The sequence below is a fragment of the Salmo salar genome, chromosome ssa13 (genome assembly GCF_905237065.1).
Source record: "Salmo salar chromosome ssa13, Ssal_v3.1, whole genome shotgun sequence".
In the NCBI taxonomy this organism is placed as follows: domain Eukaryota; kingdom Metazoa; phylum Chordata; class Actinopteri; order Salmoniformes; family Salmonidae; genus Salmo; species Salmo salar.
The window spans coordinates 21,244,049-21,261,605 of NC_059454.1; the positions used below are offsets into that span (position 1 = coordinate 21,244,049).

Genomic DNA, 17,557 nt, shown 5'->3' on the forward strand with positions numbered 1-17,557 from the left:
GGCTCTCCAACCCTGTTCCTGCAGCTATTAAGTGAAATCTGTTCGGGAACATCGATAGTAACATGTTTTCACAAGAAAACATATTTAATAAAAAATGTTGACAGCTCCTCTCTCTGCGCACTCGAGAAAGGAATGAAGGAGAGAGAGGAGATGGAAATGCATAGTGGTGAGATAATCTGTAGCTAAAGGTAATGTGTCAGCCTATTGATTATGAAAATATAAAAAATGCCCTATTACTAGGTTATTCAAAATCAAATACAAATTCACTATAATTGTAGGCTAACTGTAAGCCGCCCAACACAATCAATTAACTAATAGCATCGCCAAGGCCTATACGTTCTCTCCCAGACTCATGGATATACATTTTGGAGCGTAAGGTAACCAGTCCATCTAGTATGCATAATAATACAGTCCACATTCAAAGGCGATTACTTGAATTTGTTTAATTTTGTAGTAAAGGCAAGACCAATTATGTACCAAAGACATCTTAAATATTATTTTTTTAAATGTTTTTCTACTGTGTGGAATATGTGGTAAGCTATTAGGCTACAGTGCATTCTGAAAGTAGTCAGACCCCTTCTGTCACGCCCTGACCAGGTGAACTCGGGTATTTTGGGTCAGGGTGTGTCATGTTGTCCGGACTGGGAACACGCACCACTGACTTGGTGCGGTCCTGTCCGGCCCGTCCCTGATCCCCGCACCAAGTCAGTGGTGCGTGTCCCCAGTCCGGCCCGGCCCGTCCCTGCTCCCCGCACCAAGTCAGTAGTGCGTGTCCCCAGTCCGGCTCGGCCCGTTCCTGCTCCCCGCACCAAGCCAGTGGTGCGTGTTCCCAGTCCGGCCCGGCCCGTCCCTGCTCCCCGCACCAGGTCAGTGGTGCGTGTCCCCAGTCCTGTCCGGCCCATCCCTGTTCCCCGCACCAAGCCCACGGTGCGTGTCCACAGTCCTGCCCAGCCCGTCCCTGTTCCCCGCACCAAGCCCACGGGGCGTGTCCACAGTCCTGTCCGGCCCGTCCCTGCTCCCCGCACCAAGCCCACGGTGCGTGTCCACAGTCCTGTCCGGCCCGTCCCTGCTCCCCGCACCAGGTCAGTGGTGCGTGTCCCCAGTCCTGTCCGGCCCATCCCTGTTCCCCGCACCAAGCCCATGGTGCGTGTCCACAGTCCTGTCCGGCCCGTTCCTGCTCCCCGCACCAAGCCCACGGTGCGTGTCCACAGTCCTGTCCGGCCCGTCCCTGATCCCCGCACCAAGTCAGTGGTGCGTGTTCCCAGTCCGGCCCGGCCCGTTCCTGCTGCGCGCACCAAGCCAGTGGTGCGTGTTCCCAGTCCGGCACGGCCCGTGTCCGGTCCACCGGTGCCCAATCCTGTTCCGGTCGACGGCTCCGCTCCGGAGCCTGAGCATGCCGCTCCACAGTGGTCCAGTCCGGGCCAGAGGGGTAGGGCTAAGGTGGAGGCGGGGGAAAGAACACGCCCGGGGCCAGAGCCTCCACCGAGGGTGAGGCGCCCACCCGGGTTCCCCCCCTAATAGACTTAAGTTTGGGGGGGGGGGGGTACTGTCACGCCCTGACCAGGTGAACTCGGGTATTTTGGATCAGGGTGTGTCATGTTGGGTATTTTTCCGTGGTTTGCTTTCTATGTTTGCGTTATAGCCTTGTGTTAGCTCTATGTGGGTTATTTCTATGTTGGGTTCTGTCGATTCCCAATCAGAGACAGCTGTCGCTAGTTGTCTCTGATTGGGATCACATTTAAGTTCCTTTTTCCCCACGCTGTTTGTGGGGGTGTTGTCTCTTTGATTTTGAGCAGTTAACGTATCGGCATTTTCTTGGTTTTGTGTACGTGTTTATTTCAGTGTAAAGAATAAACATGTGTTCGCTCCCAGCTGCGTTTTGGTCCGCTTCCTCATCACCCGACGACGATCGTTACACCTTCCCCTTTTTCACATTTTGTTCCACATTTGTTAATACATTTTTGAAACTGTATTAAAAATAAAAAACTGAAATACCTTATTTACATAAGTATTCAGACCCTTTGCTATGAGACTCGAAATTGAGCTCAGGTGCATCCTGTTTCCATTAATCATCCTTGAGATGTTTCTACAACTTGATTGGAGTCCACCTCTGCTAAATTCAATTGATTAGACATGATTTGGGAAGTCACACACCTGTCTATATAAGGTCCCACAGTTGACAGTGCATGTCAGAGCAAAAACCATTCTAGAAGAAAAAGCAACGCACACCTATTAAGGCGAGGTGCTGGCTAGCGGAGTAGAAAACTTGAAAATAAGGGAGAGCCGCACACTCTAGGAGCTCAGATGCAAAAATGTAATATCCAATGTTTCGACAGCCAAGCTGTCTTCATCAGGGTATCAGGGTATATAAGGTCCCACAGTTGATAGTGCAGGTCAGAGCAAAAACCAAGCCATGAGGTCGAAGGAATGGTCCATTGTGCTCTGAGACAGGATTATGTCGAGGCACAGATCTGGGGAAGGGTACCAAACCATTTCTGCAGCATTGAAGGTCTCCAAGAACACAGTGGCCTCCATCATTCTTAAATGGAAGAGGGGAGGTGAGAGAAGGGCCTTGGTCAGGGAGGTGACCAAGAACCCAAATGGTCACTCTGACAGAGCTCTAGAGTTCCTCTGTGGAGATGGGAGAACCTTCCAGAAGGACGACCATCTCTGCACCTCTCCACCAATCAGGCCTTTATGGTACAGTGGCCAGACGGAAGCCACTCCTCAGTAAATGACAGCCCACTTGGAGTTTGCCAAAAGGCACCTAAAGGACTCTCAGACCATGAGAAACAAGATTCTCTGGTCTGATGAAATCAAGATTGAACTCTCTGGCCTGAATTTCAAGCGTCACATCTGGAGGAAACCTGGCACCATCCCTACGGTGAAGTATGGTGGTGGCAGCATCATGCTGTGGGGATGTTTGTCAGCGGCAGGGACTGAGAGACTAGTCAGGATCGAGGGAAAGTTGAACAAAGTACAGAGAGATCCATTATTAAAACCTGCTCCAGAGCACTCAGGACCTCAGACTGCGGCGAAGGTTCACCTTCCAAGAGGACAACGACCCTAAGCACACAGCCAAGACAATGCAGGAGTGGTTTCGGGACAAGTCTCTGAATATCCTTGAGTGGCCCAGCCATAGCCCGGACTTGAACCCGATCAAACATCTCTGGAGAGACCTGAAAATAGCTGTGCAGCGAAGCTCCCCATCCAACCTGACAGAGCTTGAGAGGATATGCAGAGAAGAATGGGAGAAACTCCCCAAATACTGGTGTGCCAAGCTTGTAGAGTCATACCCAAGAAGACTCAAGGCTGTAATTGCTGCCAAAGGTGTTTCAGCAAGTACTGAGTAAAGGGTCTGAAAACGTATGTAAATGTGATATTTCATGTTTTTTTTAAACTTTTTGCCTCTTTTCCTCCCTAATTTCATGATATCCAATTGGTAGTTACAGTCTTGTCCCATCTCTGCAACTCCCCTATGGACTCGGGAGAAGCGAAGGTCGAGAGCCATGCGTCCTCCAAAACATGACCCTGCCATGCCGCACTGCTTCTTGACACACTGCTCGCTTAACCTGGAAGCCAGCCACACCAATGTGTCAGAGGAAACACAGTCCAACTGGCGACCGACGTTAGTTTGCAGGCGCCCGGCTCGCGACAAGGAGTCGCCAGAGCGCGATGGGACAAGGAAGTCCTGGCCAGCCAAACCATCCCCTTTTCCCCCGTGCTAAGCTTTGAAACAACATCCACAATGACCATGTTTTCCACTCAGTTTCAACCTGTGGTTGAACTTCTTCCTTCAAATTGATCAATCACAGTGAGTTTTAAAAGCTTGATACTGTTTTGGTAATAAGTGTTTGATGGGATTGCCTTTCATTGATGTCATGGTGGTTAGAGGGACAATAGAGCCCTGAGTACAAGACCATTAGGTGAGTTGGGTACTAGTTGGGTACTTCCAACAGTGCGGGAATTAGTGTGACTGAACCGTCACGTGGAATTTGACTTTGGTCATGACTGCAGGTGTGGCATATATGCATATATGGTCACTGCAACAGCCCTACTTACAAGTTTACATAATTTATCATACAGAGATACTCATTAGGGTTCTTAAAATCCTGATTGGATGTTCTGCTATGATGTTCACTGCACCGGTATAATGATGATCTATTGAAATCATTAGCTGTCAGAGCAGCTTACTGATCGCTGCAGCTGTAACACAGCCCATCTGTAAATAGCACATCCAACCAACTACCTACCTCATCCCCATATTTGTTTTTGTTTTTCTGCTCTTCTGCACAACAGTATTTCTACTTGCACATTCTCATCTGCACATATATCACTCCAGTGTAAATCGCTAAATTGGAATTACTTCGCCACTATTGGCCTATTTATTGCCTTACCTCTTTACTTCATTTGCACACACTGTATACAGATGTTTCTATTGTGTTATTGACTGTACCTTTGTTTATCCCATGTGTAACTCTGTGTTGTTGTTTCTCTAAAACAATGTTGGAGGTGGCTTATGGTCGAAAATTAACATAAAATTATCTGGCAACAACTCTGGTGGACATTCCTACAGTCAGCTTGCCAATTGCATGCTCCCTCAAAACTTCAGACATTGTTAACAAAACTGCACATTTTAGAGTGGCTTTTTGTTGTCCCCAGCACAAGGTGCACATGTGTAAAGATCATGCCGTTTAATCAGCTTCTTGATATGCCACACCTGTCAGGTGTATGGATTATCTTGGCAACGGAGAAATGCTCACTAATAGGGATGTAAACACATTTGTGCAGAACATTTGAGAGAAGTAAGCTTTTAGTCCATATGGAACATTTCTGTGATCTTTTATTTCAGCACATGAAACACTTTACATGTTGTGTTTATAATTTTGTTCAGTATATATGGAACCCAAAAGGGTTCTACCTGGAACCAAAAGAGTTCTACCTGGGAAAAAAAGGGTTCTTCAAAGGGTTATCCTATTGGGACAGCCAAAGAACCCTTTAAGGTTCTAGATAGCACCTTTTTTTTCTAAGAGTGTACTCTCCTAAGTTCAAAACTGCAAACATGTAATGTGTGCATCACAGGACACAAACACAATGCTATTATATTAGCCAATGATCCCTGTTGCTACAGTATGAACATAGCAACTAGCTTGGGGGGTTAGGTACATCAGAACTCCATTGTGTGGGATGGGAGAAGGGAGATTATTTACGAGGCGGAGTCGATGCTTCTTTCCCACAGAAAGGGAGTGAATGAAAGTGTTTCTGATGTGCGAGCCCACTCCAGAGGTGAGCCACCCGTCCTCTCACCTCAGTACCACTCCCATTGCTGGACTATTGATTAGCCCCCAACGCGTCAGTTTTTATTGCTGCTTGGTAGGACCGTAAAGTCTGGGCTCTAGGGACTCCACAGCCACAGTTTCCGTTGGAATGTTCAGTTTTTCACATCCTTCACACCCTTCTATCCTCTTTAAAATGTATTATTTTAAAGAGGATAGAAGGGCTCTTTTTCATTTTGGGGTTGTTTGCTCCAAGGCCTGTTTCATTAGTATGTTCTCTTTCTCTATGGGGCTGATGATCACTCTACTTTGTGTGTGTGTTGACTGCAGACTGCCTCATTATCCCATAATGATGTATATTAAATGCTGGATTGAAAACAAAAGGTCACCCTCCACCTGTGAGCCATGACTGGTACCCATACAATTAGAATTTGGAAAGTTTCCCAATCTCCAATCTACATAGACAACAATAACCAATTCTGGTGTGGAGCCATATTGGATGGAGAGTGAAATCAGGTGGATTCTAGGACTGTGTCTTGCACTGACTGTTTCACTGTATGTTGTGGGTGCAATATGTGTTGTGCGTATTTCCTCTGCACTGTCCGTTCAAATGCATATTCTGCACTTTACATGTTCAGACATGAGTGTTGGGACATGGAACCACAACCTTGAAGAACCATCCTCAAGTGAGGGGGACCTGAGAGGGGTATTTCAACTTACAGTTTCACAGCTGCCTGCCTAGATTGTGTATCAGCCAGCGATCTTTGTCTGTACCAGGCACGTTTGTGCTGATGTCTGGCTCAATGTACAGAATACTAATAATAGAGAAGTCATTATCTGAGATCACACGCAGGGGACAGATGGAGCCAGACATAACCAGAGCATAGATTAGAGTACAGGAGGAAGAAGAAGAGGAGGAGGAAAAGGAGGAGGTGGTGGAGGAAGAAGGCAAAGGAAGGAGTGACTCATGTCCCTCCCTCCCTCCCTCCCTCCCTCCCTCCCTCCCTCCCTCCCTCCCTCCCTCCCTCCCTCCCTCCCTCCCTCCCTCCCTCCCTCCCTCCCTCCCAGTTATCTGCATCCCTTTCATCTATGTGTCTGTCGCTTTCTTTCTATCTACTTTATCTCTATATCCCTGTTTCTCTCTTTATAAACACTATACAATTTTCTATGAGATAATGTATAAAATACTGGCTAAACAATCTGAAGTGCAGTGCCTTCGGAAAGAATTCAGGCCCCTTCACCTTTTCCACATTTTGGTAAGTTGCAGACTTATCCAAAAATGAATTTAAAAAATCAAAAAATCCTCAGCAATCTACACACAATACCCCATAATGACAAAGTGAAAAGAGGTTTTTAAAATGTTTGCACATTTATAAAAAATAAAAACAGAAATACCTTATTTACACAAGTAGTCTGACCCTTTGCTATGAGACTCGAAATTAAGCTCAGGTGCATCCTGTTTCCATTGATCTTCCTTGATGTCACGACTTCTGCCGAAGTCGGTTCCTCTCATTGTTCGGGTGGTGTTCGGCGGTCGATGTCACCGGTCTTCTAGCCATCGCCGATCCATTTTTCATGTTCCATTTGTTTTGTCTTGTTTTCACACTCACCTGGTTTCAATTCCCTAATTACATGTTGTATATTTTCCCTCTGCTTCCCCCATGTCCTTGTCGGGAATTGTTTATTGTAAGTACTTGTGCTATGTGTTACTGGTGTGCTACGGGTTTTGTACCCATGTGTTTGTTGTTTTATATGCCGTTAGTTTTATATATTAAACTGCTCCGGCTATTCACCAAGTTCTGCTCTCCTGCGTTTGACTTCCCTGCCACCAGTTACGCACCCCTTACACTTGAGATGTTTCTACAACTTGATTGGAGTCCACCTGTGGTAAATTCAAATGACTGGACATGATTTGGAAAGGCACACACATGTCTATATAAGGTCCCACAGATGACAGCGCATGTCAGAGAAAAAACCAAGCCATGAGGTCGAAGGAATTGTCCATAGAGCTCCGAGACAGGATTCTGTCGGGACGCAGATCTGGGGAAGGGTACCAAAACATTTCTGCAGCATTGAAGGTCCCCAAGAACACAGTTGCCTCCATTATTCTTAAACCTCAACCCCCTCTCCCTAAATCTGTATGTTCTTCAATGACTGACTTCAGGCACATCACCATTGACATTACACGCCTGCTAGCCACCCAACACTAAATAATGACATGAATTGCCCCTGATCCTTGTGTATTTCTTCACAGGATCCTGAATCATGGGGAGACATGGCTGAACAATCCTTTTCCTCCAGAGATAACATTCTGTCTGCTGGTCTGACAGCAGGACACGGCTTATTTATCAAGCATATCCATTTCCATTTGTCTTGTCATTACACTCCTCTGTGGCTGTCCACTTACTCCATAGCAATTTTCACAAACATGTCAAATGAAACCTGTGTCATCTCATTTCGCCTAGCTCTCTCTCTCTCTCATTCCACCTGTCTCTCTCTGTCTCTCTCTCTGTCATTCCATCTCTCTCTCTCTCTCTCTCGCTCTCTCTCACTGTCTCCCTCTCTCTCTGTCATTCCATCTCTCAATTTAATTCAAATGGCTTTATTGGCATGGGAAACATATGTTTACAGAATGGAATGACAGAGAGAGAGAGAGAGAGAGAGAGAGAGAGAGAGAGAGAGAGAGAGAGAGAGAGAGAGAGAGAGAGAGAGAGAGAGAGAGAGAGAGAGAGAGAGAGAGAGAAGGCCCTTCTATGCCATCAAAAGGAACATAAAACTCAACATCCCAATTAGGATCTGGCTAAAAATGCAGTTATAAAACCCATTTCCCTCTATGGTTGTGAGGTCTAGGGTCCAGTCACCTACCAAGAATTCCCAAAATGGGACAAACACCCAACTGAGACTCTGCATGCAGAATTCTGCAAAAATATACTTTGTGTACAATGCAAAACCCCAAACAATGCATGCAGAGAAGGGTTAGGACTAGTTATCAAAATCCAGAAAAGGCTGTTCAATTCTACAGCCACCTAAAAGGAAGCGATGCCCACACATTCTACCACAAAACCCTCACCTATCATGGTCACACCTGTCACCAGAGGGCGGCAGAGACCGTCCTAGAGACATTAACGACACTCAGGTGTGTCCTATTTAATTGTTAGGTTGTCCTTTGCCGAAGCTTGAATTGTTAACTGTGTGCATTTGTTTCCTGAGGTAGTTTCGAGACTTAGTGTTTGTTGTTTTTTCATGTGTACTGGGATCCTGCAGCTACCATTTGTAAGTAAAGCTTTATGTTTATCCAAACCCCCGATTCCTCGTCTGGTCTCTTCTCTGCACCTGGGTGCAACCTCACCACGTCACATCACCTACAGAGAGATTAATCTACAGAAGAGTCCACTCAGCCAGGTGGTTCTGGGGCTCTGTTCACAAACAGACCCCACAGAGCCACAGGACAGAAACACATTTAGACACAACCAAATTATGAGAAAGCAAAAAGATAACTACAGTGCCTTTGGAAAGTACTCAGACCCCTTGACTTTTTCCACATTTTGTTACATTACAGCCTTATTATAAAATGGAGTAGAGAGAGAGAGAGAGAGAGAGAGAGAGAGAGAGAATAAGCGAGTGCCAAGCGAAATCAGATGACACAGATTTAATTTTACACATTTGTGAAAATTGCTATGGAGTAAGTGGACAGCCACAGAGTGTAATGACAAGACAAATGGAAATGGATATGCTCACTCTCGCTCTCTCTCTCTCTCTCTCTCTCTTTCCCTTTCTCAGTCTGATTGGGAGAAAGAAAAGTCTTAGAATAGGATCTGGACCTCTGGTCACAGTCCCTCACCCTCATTAGCATTGAGCTACAAAAACACAGTTTTAATCACTGCTAAACAAAAAAACAATAATGCCACTCTCACCAGGGCCCACATGCATCAACTAGAATAAATATAGGTTGGAACTGAAGTAATGACTATATACTTAAACAGCCATTAAGTAGATGGCAGAGTCGGATGCATAATTGGAGTTTCCTATATATTTTCTTCATTAAGTTAATACTGTATATTCAGCCTTTATTAGCAATATACTATGGGGCAGGTTTAACTGAATGCTGATGTTTATTGTAATGAGTCTTGTTCTAGAGGCAGAACTAAGTGATTTCCCCTAAATAGGCCAGATGCAAAGTCAAAAATGCTGATATTGTAAAAGTTAGTGAAAGGTTAATTTAAGCGTTAGGGTTAAGCATTAGTGTTAGCGGTGTGGTTAAGATTAGGGTTAAGGTTAGTGTTAGGTTTAAAATCAGATGTTATAACTTTGTGGCTGTGCTAGCTACCACTCTACAGAGCTGCCTGCAGAAGAAGATCAGTGTAAGAATACCTGTTATTGTTCCCTTCTTGAAATACCAGGTGCCTATGTTTATTTGAATAAGCCTTTCCAACAACATTACATAATACCCCTGTGAGTAAAGTTATGGGCAACATTTTTCATGAAGCTCTATTTGTAGTTTAAATGTTTGAATGAAGTTTGCTCTCCTGAGGTGGGTGTTTAGTACAGTGCCTTGACTGTTTCACATTTTGTTGTGTTACATTTAACATGATTTTTAATTGACTACACCATCTCTTACCCACACATATAATTATCTGTAAGGTTCCTCAGTTGAGCAGTGAATTTCAAGCACAGAATCAACCACAAAGACCAGGGAGGTTTTCCAATGGTTTGTAAAGAAGGGCACCTATCGGTAGATGGGTAAAAAAAGCAGACATTGAATATCCCTTTGATCATGGTGCAGTTATTAATTACACTTTGGATGGTGTATCACTACACCAGTCACTCCGAAGATACAGGTGTCCTTCCTAACTCAGTTGCCGGAAAGGAAGTAAACCGCTCAGTGATTTCACCATGAGGCCAATGGGGATTTTAAAATGAGTTACAGAGTTGAATGGCTGTGATAGGAGATTTCTGAGGATGGATCAATAACATTGTAGTTACTCCACCTGACTAACATAAATGACAGTGAGACTTACCCTGAAACAGGTGATTCTAACATCTAATGACTCAGGGGGTTGAATACTTATCTAATCAAGATATATTAGTGTTTTATTTTCCACTATTAATTGAAAGACGTGTTTTGAATTTTTCTTCCACTTTGACATTACAGAATATTTTGTGAAGATTTTTGACAAAAAAATTACAATTAAATACATTTTAATCCCATATTGTAACACAACAAAATGTGGAAAAGGGGTGTGAATACTTTCTGAAGGCACTGTATATATATATACTGGCTAATAACGGTTTGATTTTACCAGTGTGTGTGTGCGTGTGCATGTGTGCATGAATGTCAATGTGTCAGTGTTCTCAGCAGCTCCAGGAGACTGCAGCAGGGTGCATGCTCACTGAATTTCAAGTCAATAAACATATAGCACATCTTCCCTGTTAATCCAATTTTGAGCTTAATCCTGTAAAACTCAGTCAGGCAGTCGATCCCAACGTTACACACCCCTTCATTGACAAAGACATGAGTTGGACAGGGATTACGGTAACACTTGCTATGAACCACCTGTATAATGCAATTTCAATTAATTTATATGGCCCTCTATCACATTTTGGAATATAACAGTTGCTATAAGCCTTTATAACAGGTCACAAGGCTTTTAACATCATTTAGGCTATGCATTCATAACGCATCACACAGCATTATGCATTATAAAACATGCTCGAAAACATAGCAGCCTCTAGAAATGGATAAATGGTTATAATAGATATACAGTTGAAGTCAAAAGTTTACATACACCTTAGCCTAACACATTTAAACTCAGTTTTTCACAATTCCTGATATTTAATCCGAGTAAAAATTCCCTTTCTTAGGTCAGTTATGATCACCACTTTATTTTAAGAATGTGAAATGTCAGAATAATAGTAGAGAGAATGATTTATTTCAGCTTTTATTTCTTTCATCACATTCCCAGTGGGTCAGAAGTTTACATACACTCAATTAGTATTTGGTAGCATTGCCTTTAAATTGTTTAACTTGGGTCAAACGTTTCGGGTAGCCTTCCACAAGCTTCCCACAATAAGTTGGGTGAATTTTGGCCTATTCCTCCTGACAGAGCTGGTGTAACTGAGTCAGGTTTGTAGGCCTCCTTGCTCGCACACGCTTTTTCAGTTCTGCCCACATATTTTCTATAGGATTGAGGTCAGGGCTTTGTGATGGCCACTCCAATACCTTGACTTTGTTGTCCTTAAGCCATTTTGCCTCAACTTTGGAAGTATGCTTGAGGTCATTGTCCATTTGGAAGACCCATTTGCGACCAAGCTTTAACTTCCTGACTGATGTCTTGAGATGTTGCTTCAATATATCCACATAATTTTCCTCCTCATGATGCCACTTTTGTGAAGTGCACCAGTCCCTCCTGCAGCAAAGCACCCCACAACATGATGCTGTCACCCCCGTGCTTCACGGTTGGGATGGTGTTCTTCGGCTTGCAAGCCGCCCCCTTTTTCCTCCAAACATAACGATGGTCATTATGGCCAAACAGTTCTATTTTTGTTTCATCAGACCAGAGGACATTTCTCCAAAAAGTACGATCTTTGTCCCCATGTGCAGTTGCAAACCATAGTCTTGCATTTTTATGGCGGTTTTGGAGCAATGGCTTCTTCCTTGCTGAGCGGCCTTTCAGGTTATGTCGATATAGGACTCGTTTTACTGTGGATATAGATACTTGTGTACCTGTTTCCTCTAGCATCTTCACAAGGTCCTTTGCTGTGGTTCTGGGATTGATTTGCACTTTTCGAACCAAAGTACATAGGAGACAGAACGCGTCTCCTTGCTGAGCGGTATGACAGCTGCGTGGTTCCATGGTGTTTATACTTGTGTACTATTGTTTGTACAGATGAACGTGGTACCTTCAGGATTTGGAAATTGCTCCCAAGGATGAACCAGACTTGTGGAGGTCTACAATTTTTTTTCTGAGGTCTTGGCTGATTTCTTTTGATTTTCCCATGATATCAAGCAAAGAGGCACTGAGTTTGAAGGTAGGCCTTGAAATACATCTTTAGGTACACCTCCAATTGACTCAAATGATGTCAATTAGCCTATCAGAAGCTTATAAAGCCATGACATAATTTTCAGGAATTTTCCAAGTTGTTTAAAGGCACAGTCAACTTTGTGTATGTAAACTTCTGACCCACTGGAATTAGGTGAAATAATCAGTCTGTAAACAATTGTTGGAAAAATTACTTGTGTCATGCACAAAGTAGATGTCCTAACTGACTTGCCAAAACTATAGTTTGTTAACAGGAAATTTGTGGAGTGGTTGAAAAATTATTTTTAATGACTTCAACCTAAGTGTATGTAAACTTCCGACTTCAACTGTATAATGTAGAAGGCTCATAGAAACTGTTACTAGACTTCATTCCGATTGAAGAACATACAGTACCAGTCGAAAGTTTGGACACACCTACTCATTCAAGGATTTTTCTTTATTTTTACTATTTTCTACATTGTAGAATAGTGAAGACATCAAAACTATGAAATAACACATATGGAATCATGGAGTAAACAAAAAAGTGTTAAACAAATCAAAATATATTTTAGATTTTAGATTCTTCAAGGTAGCCACCCTTTGCCTTGATGAGAGCCTTGCACACTCTTGGTATTCTTTGTGCCTTTTTTGGTTACTACATGATTCCATATGTGTTATTTCATAAGTTTGATGTCTAGAATCCCACACAACTGTCCACACAATAAGAGAGGGATAGCTATCTGTCCAGCAGGAGCATAGTCACTGGGGAGCCAGGCCCACCCAAACAGATTGAGCAACAACAACAAAAACGTTTTATTTTATTTCTTTACTTGTCAGTGTTCCAAACGGGGCATTATTGGTATTTTTATCTGAATATGTAAACACCATCAGATAGAATTCATAGCACGCAGTCCACTGGGTTACTCAGATTTGATGAAATATACACTTAGAAAAAAAGGTTCCAAAAGTGTTCTTCTGCTGTCCCCATAGGATAACCCTCTTCGGTTCCAGGTAAAACTGTGGAAAAGATTCTACATGCAACCCTAAAGGGTTCTACTTGGTACCAAAAGTATTCTTCAAAGGGTTCTCCAGCCGAAAAACCCTTCTAGGTTCTAGATAGCACCTTTTTTTCAAATAAGAGTGTATAAAAGAAGAGATTAACTGAAATTACATTCACTCTCAAGGGATAGGTCGCCAAAAATAACTAACTGAAAGCCACACCTCTAATAAGTCAGAATAGCATGAGATTAGTTATACAACTGCAAATGTTTCTCTTTGCCCCATGGCAAAATGTGGAAAATTGTAGGAAGTTAGCTGCGACAAATGTCTGGCTACGCCACTGCTGCACAGTTTAGTTTCAGCACCATGGATAGAGTCTAATCCCAGCAATGTGTGCACGTCACTGTATTACCAAATGCAGTAGACAGGAACATAAGGGCATGCTTCCAGGAACAACAGTATTTTAACAGCCCGATTTCAGCACCACAGACAGCGACAGTGCAAATACTAAGATTTATGCTTGCACCATGGAGTTTAGACTGCAGTGGCTGGGAAAGCGTTGCTTCACATCTATACAAGTATGGAGTTCAAAAGCAGAATTGAAATGTGCAGAAATATCAGCAGTTTAATAATACACTTTAGGAAATCCCTGTGATTCATAATTAATTTGTCTTATCAGTGTATAATTAATCCTGCCTTACGGCAGAGGTGATTTGGAGAGAGATCTCCCATGTAGAGTACAAACACACACACTTATAGATGTAGGATCTTAATTTGAGCCAGTTTTCTACAGCAGGACAATAATCCTGCAGCAACAGGAAATGTGAATTATTATGTGGATTATAATTAATGGACATTTTTGTAGGGTTTGATACATTTTTCATAAGGGAAAATGAAGTCTGAAATTTCAATGTGGAAGTTACATACTTCAGAAGCCTTTTTAAACTTCAAATACACTACAATTTTTAAATTGCCTGTGATGCAGGAAAGTTCTCCTGAAACAGGGTGATCAAATTAAGATACTACATCTGTACACGTATGCACGCACATACACAGGCACACACAGAAGGAGCACCCACAAGCCTGTCATGGGAAGTCGTTTTGTTGCATTGCTCACATATGCATACTGTCGACCCCCATCAAAGAAATGGCTTTTCAATATGATTTAAGATGACTGAAGTGTGATCTCAATGTGAATGCACACGCACATGCAAACACGCAAGTAGGCACGTGTGCACACACGCTCAACCACGCACACATATACACACCACACTAACAAAGGCTATCAGGCTATCATAATTTCCGCCATTGTGAATGGCTCATCTTTCCCCCACGGGAAGATAATCCTTGATGGGGCGAGACATCAGAATGAATGAGTTCTGTAGATCCCTGGAGTTGAATCTAAGCACCTAAAGAGAGGATTGATTCCCCAGACGCTCTCCAGGAGCTCTCTAAGCCTTATCACAGACCAGACAAGATGCCTATGACGTGGATCTATACATCTACAAGCAAAGGCTGAAATCACTGCAAGCCACATCTGAAGGAAAGAAGTGTCTCTGCAGAAACACACCAATGTTACTGCACCGCTCTGCTTTGCCGCAAAGACCCAGCGGTCCAGGGACATCCGCCTTCCCACTGTATTTACTCAACTTCAGAACAAACAGAGGGTTTATAGTCAAGAAAAAAGAGGAAATGGTCTGAACGCTTGGCAAACAGATGGGGGTTGACATATGCATCCCCAGGCGGTCCCCTTGCCCAAACATGACTCTGCTTGGGAGCCAAGTGACAGTGCCATGAGGCAGACTGGTCCTCTGGCTGTCGCACTACAGGACTACAGGTTTATCTGCTGCTCCTCTTCTCTTCTTAACACTGAAACACCATTATTATTCCTGCCACAGCATCACAGCAGCCTTGCAGTAACAGCCACAGCTGAGGATTGTATAAGCCAGTGGCGGAAGAGGAGTGCAGAGATACAGATACATTCCTCTGTCTATCCGTTTCTCTCTCTCTCTCTCTGTCTCTGTCATGAAGTGAGAGACACAGACAAACACACCATATCCCTGGAAACAGACACACACTCTCTCGTACATACTGTAACTTACAAAGACATGCACTGTACTCACATGCACACATGTATGCGCACATGCACACACATACACCCCCCCTCCCCCCAAAAACTGCTCTTGTACACACATTTAAACTCCCCCTCACAAACACTTATTAACCTCCCTCCCCTCCCACCACCCAGCACAAACGCACATTCACCCCCACACTCCCCTGCACACCCGCTCACAGCTCCGTGACATATTTCATAACTCACCCTGGTTGTTGGGTCCCCCCTCTCCCTCCTCGGTGTCTGTCATGTTGTTAAGCATCCTCTCTTCCTCAGGCTGCAGTCTGCAGAGAGAGAGACTGCTACTGCTCTAGCACTGACAATCAGAGCTCTCTGGGCTGGAGCCACAGCAGAGAAAGCAGCACGGATGACAAGAAGCACTGTTTTATTTCTGTAGCTCACTGCCTCCCTCTCTCTCCCTCTTCCCTTCCCTCTCACGCTCAGCAAAAGAGCAGTGCAGAGAGGAGAGAGTTTTTTTAATCTTCTCCACTTCTTCTTTCTGGCGTGTTGCGTGATTCTCTCTTTCTCTCTCTCTCTTCAGGAGGAGGATAAGGAGAGTGAGAGAGGCTGCAGGGTATAGCTGATGATGGAGTGCCTGTGAGCAAGGTCTCGCACACACTCACTCACACGCACGCTTGTTCGCTCGCTCGCTCTGCGCACTGCACAGCTACGATCGGCCCCCAGTCAGCCTAAGCCTGATGACTAAATTCATCATGCATTCAGAAGGCATTATCTCTCTCTCTCCCTTTCTCTATCTCACTCCCTTGCTCGTACACTCATCCCCATCCACCATCTCTTCACGAGAGGGGGAGAGAGCGAGAGAGAGGGAGAGAGACAGAGCGAGAGAACGAGAGAGAGAGCGAGAGAGAGAGAGGGAGAGCAAGCGCGAGGGAGGGAGGGAGGGAGGGAGGGAGGGAGGGAGGGAGGGAGGGAGGGAGGGAGGGAGGGAGGGAGGGAGGGTGCACATCAAATGTAAGGTTGCCTTCTGTGTTGGAGTATCTCTTTTGATGTTCTTTTTAGATGCAAGACAAGGTTCCATTTCATTTTTGCTTATGTATTCCTTTATTTTGTTTTCCTCTCCTGTATGGTTACTGCCAGTTATCTGAAGTAGGCTGCAGGTCTTGTATAGCATTCTCTGAACCTAATTATTTGAAACTAAAAGCTTTCACTGTCACCATGCACTGGTTGCACTGGTCTGACAGCTACTACACTATGTCAAGGTCAAGTTGAAAGACTGCCTTGGTTCACCACCAGGTTCAGTCAAGCGTTCATGACTTTTCCTTTGGGGCTATTTTCTGACGAAGTTGTAAAAAATACACAATTAATCATGTATATGAATAGGGGGCAAAGAAGCACTCACAGCGTAGGGGTGAGTGGGATAAGTTGAGCAAAGGGTTAGTTGAACCTCCCCTAATTTCTAGGAAACCATACACAAAATGAATCATGTGACCAAATATTTAGGAAGAGGTCATCATTTCAGGGAGTCTGTGAAGGAAGAAACCACATGGAAAAAGTGGTAAGTGAGTTAGGACCAGAAAACCGATTTTCACAAAAGTCAAATGAATGTACTGTGTTAGAGGTTTCATGATGCTTGTATCTCAACCAAAGTATATTGTTTTAATACCCCATCAGTTGGGGTCTCTTTAAACTACCATAGGAGGTCTTGAACCTAAATAGGGGGTGCTTATATGTGTCCTGATTCACTCAAGTGTGTAACCTGTACAAGTGTGTGGTGTGAAATGACGTTTTTTTTTTCTTTCATATCTCACTGAGAGTGGGGTCATGGCCAGGGATCAGCAAATTATTGACAGTGACCATGGGGCAACTCGGGTTCAGTGCCTTGCTCTAGGACAGATCAACAGATTTTCAGCTCAGGGATTTGAAATTAGCAACCTTTTGGTTACTGGCCCAACACTCTAACTGCTATGCTACCTGCCATCCTGTAGTGCATCCTTGTAGCTGTGTGGACTAATATAGTCAAAATGTTTGCCTTGGAGTATAAGTTGAGCCAATGGCCATTGGGTATGTTGAGCCAATGGCCACCATACCCCATACAAATGATGATTACATTTTGTAAGGTTTTATGCATACTATGCATAGTATTTTTGCAATGTGTCATGCATATGAACTCCAGATAGTGCATTTTTATT

At 44.0% G+C, this 17,557-nt stretch overlaps 1 protein-coding gene across 3 annotated transcripts in view; it reads right to left on the reverse strand.

Annotated features, from left to right (window-relative positions):
* LOC106566649 (solute carrier family 12 member 5) overlaps positions 1 to 16,179 on the reverse strand; it is a 115,695-nt gene extending 99,516 nt beyond the window's left edge. For 2 of the 3 annotated variants that reach the window (XM_014134884.2, XM_014134883.2), the window contains exon 1: positions 15,615 to 16,179. In XM_014134884.2, the coding sequence (XP_013990359.1) occupies positions 15,615 to 15,669 (55 nt within the window). In that variant the 5' untranslated portion in view covers positions 15,670 to 16,179. The remainder of the gene's footprint in view (positions 1 to 15,614) is intronic. The other variant, XM_045693034.1, reaches the window with a different exon arrangement.
* Between the last annotated feature and the right edge of the window lie 1,378 nt (positions 16,180 to 17,557).